General features: G+C 26.4%; 1 protein-coding gene across 1 annotated transcript; it reads right to left on the bottom strand.

Moving 5' to 3' along the window:
• Positions 1–4108: 4108 nt before the first annotated feature.
• LOC129972320 (eukaryotic translation initiation factor 4E-binding protein 2-like) lies at positions 4109–10271 on the bottom strand. Its single transcript, XM_056086416.1, has 3 exons — positions 9994–10271; positions 5965–6126; positions 4109–4574 (listed from the first exon to the last, which is right to left on the bottom strand). Exons 1-3 carry the CDS (start codon positions 10133–10135, stop codon positions 4537–4539), a joined length of 342 nt encoding a protein of 113 aa, XP_055942391.1. The 5' UTR covers positions 10136–10271; the 3' UTR covers positions 4109–4536.
• Positions 10272–10411: the final 140 nt, after the last annotated feature.

A 10411-nucleotide genomic window follows, 5' to 3' on the forward strand; every position in this document is an offset into this window, starting at 1 on the left:
TTTCGCAAATGCAGCATGGAAGTTTGGAAAAGGAGTGTTGGTGAAAGTATTATCCTCCTGATCAAAGCATAATTGAAATTTGTTACATCAAAGCAGCATATTAATATAATTAGGGGAAATCCAAATCTGATACATTGGGTGCACAGTGAAAAAATCCAGCTATCTCACTAAAGGATAATGATGCTTTATTCTGTAGGAATATACAATAGCAAAATGCAGTCAACGTGCAGTAAACAGTCGAACAGGAAGCAAATTGCTTTTAAACAATCGCAACAGCACAAAGTGCACAGAGAGAACTCGCTGGAGACAACATTCCGAAAAGAGACCGCTCAAATAGTCACCTCTCTCTGTTCGCCTGCTGACTCTAACTCCCGGGTTTTATAGCTTTCGTAAAATAGCATCGAATGATCTAGAACAAACGTCAGATCTCGAGTCCTAATGTAGCTGTCGCCACGATTCTCCAAAATTCTAGGCAGATGTGAAACTTGAGAGCTCAGAAATTCAAATTTTATTTTCTTGGACAATTACATCAGTCCTTTTAAGATGAAGCATTTTAAGAATGATTTTTAAAACAGAATAATCTAAATTATGATGGATGTTGAATTAGCTTTCCCGAGCGAAGGTATTCCTGTGTCAAGACAATAGCAGTAGCAAATAGCAGTGTATGATTGATTTCCAAAGCTTTTGTGAAAACTGATTTTGCAAAAATTATTAAAACTAAAAAAAAAAAAAGCAATAATTCAAACAAATTTGGTATTATTGCTAAATCAGCTAAAATCCAGTTTTTAATTAAATTTCGAACTAAAAACTTGTAAAATCTTTTCTTGGTGGGCCTCTAATACCCAAAAGATAAATTCCCAAATTTCATGCTCTTAACTTCACTGGTTTTTGCTGCTCGTTTATCAGGGCATACCTTTACATGCCAAGAGAGACAAATAAATAAAGATCAAAAAAAAAGTTTTTTAAAAAATAAAGTATTTTTATTAAAAAAAATTGTTATAAAATGACAGAATCTGAAACCGAAAAAATAAAAGCTTCGAAATTTTTTTATTTCTCAATAAAAACTTAAAATTCGGCAATATTGGTCCAATAAATAACAATTTTCAAATGGATAGAGACATTCAGAAAACCTGAAAGAAATCACAATCATTGAAAATTCACGCCTTCAAATTAAAATTTATCCAACTAGATTTTACACAATTAATTACATATGAATATTATACAGTAAAATCCATTTAATAGGTCTTTCAAGGGATTGTTCCAAAACAACAAATTAATGAGAATTATGATCGAATGAGTAACGTACTATAAAGAACCTTCACTGTAAATGTATTAAGAACAACTTTTCCCATTTTCGATACAGCTCTTTTGCTTACCAAATTCATCTAGCTCTACTTTTTTAATAACACATACTTAACATGCAAAATTTAAATAAACTCTTTAATATCTAAAACACTAAAAATTGAAGTCCGAACGTTGTTCGAATCGCAATTGCCTTTTCGAGATAACTATTCCAGCATTTCAATAAATGGTAACGTAAAGAGGAAAAGGGAGGGGGGAGGCTCATTAAATATTTTTAATATGCATTGTGTATATTTCACATTGGATTCATTTTTGGAATTCTTCCCTTTTTGCTGGTTCTCTTTCTTGATACATCCGGTAAACAAGCCTTTTCGATCATGCTTCCGAATTATAGTATTTTAGGTATGGTAAATAATAATAATAAAAATTGGAGAAAAAAACATTCTCCACACTTCTCAAAAAAATTAAGCACTTTTAAACTGCTTAAAAATGGTTTTTAAATTCAAGCACTTTTCATGTTACAATACACTTTGGAAAACTTATGACTTCAAGTTAAAATCTCATCATATTCGATTTAGCGCGATCGACTAGCAACCTTCCACAAAACAATTTAGTATAATACAATAGTATCCCTCCAAAAAGTCATTCAAGGGATTGCTCTAAAACAATATATTAATGAGAATGGTGGCTGAATGTATAATGTACGAAAGAAGCTTCACTGCAAATGTTTTTATAGCAGCTTCTACCATGTTCGATATATCTCTTCGGCACATCAAATTCATCTTGATGTATTCTTATTTTCCATCGATAGGATCAATCTGTGCTTTCCTCTTTAATAACACATAAAAGGTGAAATAAACATTTACCAGGCATAACTTAAATAAATTTTACAAACATATCAAACATTAAAAATCCTTTTAGCATTGAAGAAATTTTTTTTCAAAAAAAAATTTAGAATGTTTTTTGAATCACAAGTATGACAGTACATATTTCATACTACCTCTTGCAGATACCTATTCAAGTAAGTCAATTAAGAGCAATGCACGAGAAAGAAAGAGCGGAGAAAAGTTATCTTGCGTTGAAACCCCTGGATCTATTTCACTCTGGATTTCTTGTCTGAATTCTACCCTTTTCTTGATTTTTTTATACATCTGATAATCAAGCCTTTAACTATCTCTTGAATTATTATAATTAACTAGTGAGAGAAAGAAAATGCTGTTTTTCAAACACTCAAGAAAATTAAGCAATTTTTAAAAATTAAGCACTTTTAAGTACCTTAAAAGTGCTTTCATAGTTTTCAAATTTAAGCACTTTTCATGATGCTACACACCCTATTTAGGGTACTACTATAAATTATATAATAATCAAAAATAAAAAAAATGTTGAAATAAAAGTTTTAATAAACTCAATTAGTTTATGAGAAACCTTAAAAAGAAAAAGGCAGTATTTGTAAGTTTTATTTGTAGGAAGAAAATGTCAGATTATAAATATGGGGAAAAAAATTGAATCAAAAGTAAAGGTTACACATGATTTTTTTAAAAAAAAGACTACAGACATCATATGATTTTTTAATCATTTATTTTGAGGAGTACATCTACTGAAGCTATTGCTTTTTGAGAAATATTCAGTAGTTAATCTATCAAAGACATTGATAAGAAAAGGAAACAATTTAAACAACTGTCAAACAAACTATAAAAAAGTTGATAGCTCAATAAACAATCATGATTTTAAAATAAAATTTTGTTTTCTAGCATAATAAAATATACCAACGTGAAGTTTAACATAAGAATGCTATGTTTTTTTTTTTAAGAAGTAGATCTTATTGCTGCAAGAAAAAAAACAAAAAAACAATTTAAAAGATGTTCTTGCAAATGTTTGTTAAAGGGGGAAAAAAAGTTCAAAAAGCAATACAAAACGCAATTTAGCACAGCTTTTAAATGAAACTTATTTATATTTTATAATGTTTTACTTACACTACAATTTAGTGAGAAAAAAAATCAAATTTTGTGTAAACAACTAATAATTCATTAAAACAACATCTTTGAAATAAACTTGGCACATTTTTCTTTTCTTTTCTTTTTTTTTTTTTGAACAATTTAAAACACCAGGATTTTTAGTCATAATTTTAGTATGTGAAAAATTACCTGATATGAGGCACAATATTTTAATTATAAGACTTTACAAATCTTTATCCATTTTTACATATTCACTAAATGAACTCAGTGACTAAGGCCAATGATTTAAATTTTCAAATATAAACATTCATGCTTTAATTACGCATTATGAGTAAGAGAAAGAGGTGCAGATTTATATTCTCTACAAAAGAAATGCAAGTTAAGTACTGATAATAAAGTCTTTTTAGTAAAAAATATTTTATATTTAAAAAAATACTTGCATACATATTGAATTATTTAACACTAAGTACTAATTATCATTTAAGGCAACAGGAAATATACTGGTAAAAAGCCAGTAAAAACTATGAGCTTAATTTGTATAATTTTTAAAAATGGATCAGGTACATTGATTCAACAAAAAAGTATTAAATCATAAAAATGCAATAATCACTTTTTTTTAAATCTGTAATCGAAAAGATCTAAAATGCTACAGATTTTAAAATTTAAAAAGTTCACTTAACTTTGGGATGTATATCACAAATTTGATTTTTGCCGATATTAAACTTAGCAGGTTTATGAATAAAAAAACAATATACCTTACTTATGAGCTTAATATATATATATATATATGTATACCCTCAAAATATTCCAAAGAAACATATACCAAATATGTTTATAAAACAAGGCAAACATTAAACCAAAAAAGTAATGGTTTCTTTTATTATTAAAAAGCAAACATCTGTTTCGCTAACCTTGGCCGTGCAACAAAAATAAATCAAAGTAGTAAGTATATATCAATATCAGTAATATAAATTCAATATTGGCATTTTTTAACAGAACACAGAGTCAAAACTGACTTGACATAAAATTTTAAAATAAAAAAAAAAATCGAATTAATAACCGGGCCAAAAACACAAAAACAAGAATAACATGTAGTTTCACAACTAGAAATCAAATTATAACAAATTTGGCAGTACACAGATCTGCGACTTCCAACTCAAGGGTTTTCTGACAAGCAGAAAGATGGCTCAAAATCAAAGTAGTTAAAAAAAAAAAAAAAAAAAAAAATGGCACGGAAAATCCAAGGTTTAAGCTTTATATTTCAGGATTTAGTTGTACTTCACACATCCATGGAGAACAGAGCTTCATCATTGTTTTCTGAAAATTCAAAGAGATATATTTAGTCTAAAGAATGTATTTCAAACAAGAAAATTACAAAAAACAGGGTGATCATAAATCAGAGCTGAATAAATGTAGCGAGTTAAAATGTATCAAATTACCATGTAAATAACTGAATATAGTAATGCTGCCTAAATATTACTAATTCTTCCGAGTTTTAAAAAAACTTATTTGTTAATGGTGAGTTTTGATCTCATGTAAAAGTTATATATATTTATGGGAGAAGGACTCAGAAAAATGTAAACTAATCTTTTTCTATAACGAATGATTAATCATAAATTCAGTATTCTACAAATATTTTAAGAATACATTTAACACTAAAATGCAACTGTATAAATCATGCTTCATTATATATACTGTTATTTTTTAACATTTCTTGTTTTAAACAAGTTTGCAACAACAGGACCATATAATTATGAAATTTTAAAGATATTTCGTTTTCCAGAAATCAAATATTTTGAATATTTCCTCCAAGTTTTACGACTTATGAAATAAAACTGCATTAAAATTCTGATAATTGAGTTTTTTTAGTTTAGTTTTTATTTCACATTGTACTATTTAATGATTTCAAATTCATCTGCTTAAAGAAAATTGGTATTTCTCTGTATTCTACTAATGTAAAGTGAAATCTCTTAATTATTGATTCAGTAGATTTGGTATATTTCCAATAATGCACTTTCAGGCTAATCAGAATAATTGCAATCAATTTCTGCACCACATTTTATTAGCACAGCAAAAGAAAAACATTCAAATATGATGATAACAAGGGCCAAAGTAAAGGAATAATACTATTTAATCTTTGAATAATTTTAAATACTCTCTTTAATCATTATATTTTTAAAATATTCAAAATCAGGAAGAAAAACTTTAGAGTACCTCAAAAAATATCAATGATCTGCTTAGCTAATCTCTTCATTTTTTAAATATATTTCAAACACAATATTGTACTTATTTTAAAAATGCAGCCTTTTTTCTTTTTTTTTTCAATAATTTTTATAATACAAAATTATTTTTTATAATTTTGATGATAATATAATATTTAATCATTTCAGTGATGAAAATTTCCTTTTGAGATTTTATTTTTGAAAGTCTTTTTCTTAGTCAATATTTTCAATGACTGGTAGAAAATATTTTATTTTTAGAATCTAATGAAGACAGGCCCCCTCTCTCCTTATGGATTTATATACACATTCACATCATTTTTAAGAAGAATGAAACTATAGGTACCCTCAAAAGGGTTAGATCAAAACTTATATTTTAAAAAAAATACAAAAATTTTTATTTTGAAAGTAAAACTAGCAAAAACTAGAAAAAATATCTTCAACCAACCAAAAGGGATTAAAGATAAAATACATTATTCAAAAATTACCTTGTTTTTCTTCAGAAGGCTGAACTGTACCATTTTCCTTTGGTTTCACATTATTTGGACTAGTAATCCCAGGTATGTTGGGTAAGTTCTTTGGTGGAGTTCGAGCAATAGGCGAGTTGCGCATCTGCATTAAAAATGCTCTTTCATATATAATCCTGGTACCTATAAGAAATAGTACTTGAAGTAAACTTTAAAAAAAGAGCAGAAAATTTGAATTAATTTAATAGTTCAAAATAACATTTATTTCATGATCAAAAAAATCTTTAAAGCAGTATTAATTAAAATAAAAAGCAAGTGTTTTGCTAAGCTTGAATGTTAATATATGAAAATCGATCAATAACGAAATAATATAACTATATTCTGCATGTACTCCATGTAATAAACTCTTCATATTTGATATTGAATAAAATTTGATAAAAACCCCAAAAGCATAATCTTAGCTACAAAATCATGCATACTGATTTGAACAAAAACTTTCCCTTTATAACACAATTAACTGTTTATCTTTTTTTATTTGATAGTCAGAAAATTAATAGAGAACTATGAAGTTATAATAAGAAAACTATATAAATAAAAAAATATACAGGGCGACTCTGAATTCATGGGCTAAATTTTTGGCAGAAAACAAAAATGTTACGGAAATGGAAAGAAAGCTCTTTACTTACATAACATTATAATAAGTGCACCCACCAGAATCGATATAGCCCTAGCCTTCTTCAACAAGTTATTGGCATACTCTTCGGAAGATACCTGGTATTTCATGTATAGTTGCAGCAGAAGCTGAAAGTTTAAATTGAAGTTCTCATCAAAGTCAATTGGAATCTCAGACTCGACATTTTTCTGCCTTACACTTACTTGTTCCGCCGATACTTTTCATTTCTGACCCCATATTTCTATATAAAAATTGCTTCTTTATAAGTATTTTAACTACCCTTAAAGTTTAACCCATGAATTCAGGGACACCATGCATAAGCACTGATACATAATGAGGAATAATGTATCCAATCATTGACTTTTAAAAATTAATATAATTATGAACTAAAATAAAATATAAACAAATATGTCTATCATTTACCAAATATATAACATATTTTACCTGCAACTCATTTCATAAAGTTGCAATATATTCTGATAAGGATAAAATCTTTGAATTGTAAAATAGTAATGACTTTTCCTTTTAGAGGAGACCTACCAAAACTTATTAAACCAAATTTTAACAACTATTTTAACAATGAATGTTAACAATAGCAGAATAGCACCAACATTCAAACTTGACAGTAATTGAAATAAAGCTAATATAAAAGCATCAAACAAATCTGCAGAATGTTTCATATCTGAAAAAAATTGATTTTGATTCTTCAAGTTGAAAACAAGCAGTGGTATGAAAATCAAGAGGCAATGAGTACTTTTTTGTTTTTTGATTTTCAAATTTTGATTAACACTGAAATAATGTTGCCTTAAATTATGGATATTCATATTTGCAAATGATTTTGAACAAATATTTTTAAATTTCCAAACATTTAAAATATAACTTATCAACACATTATGCAAGAGTTAATCATAAACTTTTCAGGAAATATTCAAACAGAATGCAAAATGATCAGACTAAAAAAATTGTAATTTTTAAAAATATCTTTTGAGATTTTTACTAAAAATGGTTTTAATAAAATATAGCATATTTGAAAGAGATCTTTATAGAAATTGTGCAAAAAAGTATAAGTATCTGAGTGATCTATAGATTTTTTACAGTTGGGAAAATATTTACATTGCTTTAATAATTATTCAAAAAAAAAAAGCACTAATGAATTTTTATTTAATGATAAAAGACATTTAGAGGTAAAAATTATTTCAAACTTCCTAAAATTTATGTAATTATAAATAGATGGAAGAAAACTGATTAGAAAATAAAATCACATAGTCACATAAAACCACATATAATTTTCACAGAAAATTCAGATTCAGAAAATTTTTCCATATAAGAAAAAAACTAATTTAATACACTTATACTAATCTAAAATGCATCATGTACAATTATTTATATAGTAGAAGAATAGAAAAATTTAATCTATTTGAAACTAAGGAGATAATTTGGGAAGGGAAAAGGCGGGAAAGATATAAATAGGCATTATTGAGGAACACACAAATAGATAGATATCTATTATGTGAAACACTTCATAATAAATATTCCAATATTCTAGAGATGTAATTGCATAATCTAAAAATAGATAATTATTATTTACTGATTTCTATGAAAGTCACTAAATCACTGATTTTAACTTATTTTTCAAAAATGAAGATATCTTTAAAAGCTTTAATTCTATCCATGCAAATTTTAACACATAATTTAAATGTATGAAAAATTTTAAATACATTTATGTTGAATTAGTTAAAAATAAGAAATTAACTTTTTATATATTTTGATTATGATTAATATGAATTCTTTAAAATAATGGGAGAATATTAAAATATTTTTTAAAAAAAAATTAAGCTATACAGTGGCTTGTGATGCTGCTATTACTGAATTTACTTTGCATGCTATAAAAAAAGGTAAAAGTAATTTTACATTCCAAAATTAACTTAAAAAAATCATTTCAAATCACTATTAACAATACTAACAAGGATTTGTAAATCTCACTATTTGCCATGTGCTCTAAATTACAATTAATAAAAAGTTTTCTAAGAAAACAAAGAATCAAGTATCAAGTTTATCACCAAGTTAGAAAAAAAATTCTTGCCAGATACTATCAAAATTATAAGAAATTTTTTTAAAAAAAAGATTCAACACATCCAATGATTTATTGCCTTAAAAAAGTTACAACTTGACACCATTGGCTGCCATGTATTCGCATTTCCCTGTGTAGCAAACAGCCTCACAGAATTGAAACTGAACACTTGCAATTAATTTTAAAAAAAGACAAATGTTAAATAACATGCATCTAAAATTAAGAAATGTGTTAGTAAAAAAGAACTTGATTCAGATTTTGCAATAATATAAAACAAAAATGAACATAATATTAAAAGCAAAATATTGAAACAAATAAATTTCTATAAAACAGCAATTTAATATTAATTCATACATATCATTGGAGCAAATTTTACAAAACAGAAAATTAAGTTTGGTACATAAGATTCAAGTGAAGGTCTGTAAGCATGACTAATGTTTAACTTCTAAAACATTTTATCAAAAATTGTTTTAAATTTAAAAATACCATAAATTTTAGCCTGAGAAAAATATTAATGCATATAAAATAACAAATTCGTAAAATAAAAATTACAAAAATTATCTAGAAAATAATTTTATAAAATAAAAAGTTATATAAAAATTAACCGAATTACTGAAAATATTCATAATTTAATCGAAAATATTTTTAACTAATCTAACTTAATAATTTAAATATGATAATTTACACAATTAAAAGTATACAAATTATGATAACTATAAAATCATCTACATACATTAATTTAATGATATGCATCCCAATAAAACGTTTTATAATGACAAAAAAAATATCAATAAATTATTTAAAATTAGTTTCCAAAAATAAAGTAGCGAGACAATGTTATTAAGATCAAAAGAGAAATTATTTCGAGTTCGATACAAGGTGATAGCAGAACAGTTAAATTATTTAAAATTAGTTTCCAAAAACAAAGTAGCGAGACAATGTTATTAAGATCAAAAGAGAAATTATTTCGAGTTCGATACAAGGTGATAGCAGAACAGTTACATGCGCATCGAAGTACATACCGTAAAACGGAACTCGACAAAATAAACCCCTTCAGGTACTCAAATTAAAATGGAGAAATTTCAGACGAACATCAAACAGCATTCTTATCACGTAATAGTTATCGGCTCTGTAACCCTTTTCCGTAAACAACTGACGCATACCAAAACAAAGTCACATGCTTCTACCAAACAAAACATATGTCGAAGTAATAATTAAGTTAAAAATAGACAAAGGCAAAAATGCAATATCAAGAGATGGATTAATGCATTTTCAGAATAAATTATAAATGTACTAATATACAAACCACCAGGAGTTGTTGAAAAAATGGTTCCACCAGGTGTAGATGAGTAGTCTATAGGTAATTGAGAAGCATCATTAATAACAACTCTTCCTGGAATATCCCTAGTATTGCTACTTTTCCTCTGTGGTGAATTATTATTCATCATTATAAAATTATTTACAAAACTGTACAAATATTACAACAACTAAAAAAAAAACAACTTTAAATCATCAACAATTGTATAAATCTAATAACGACGCTTACAACGTTACTACCACGCAGAGCAGAATCGCAAAAAAACAAAAAATTTACAGTTGCATTTGGTTTTCAACCTGTTGCCATATTATGAAACTTCAAAGAATGGCAATTGAAAATGCTAATAAATATAAATTATTTATGTTAAATGTACATTTTTATTCAGCATTACAATAATTTCTTGCTT

This window comes from Argiope bruennichi, chromosome 6, assembly GCF_947563725.1.
Source record: "Argiope bruennichi chromosome 6, qqArgBrue1.1, whole genome shotgun sequence".
Taxonomy (NCBI): domain Eukaryota; kingdom Metazoa; phylum Arthropoda; class Arachnida; order Araneae; family Araneidae; genus Argiope; species Argiope bruennichi.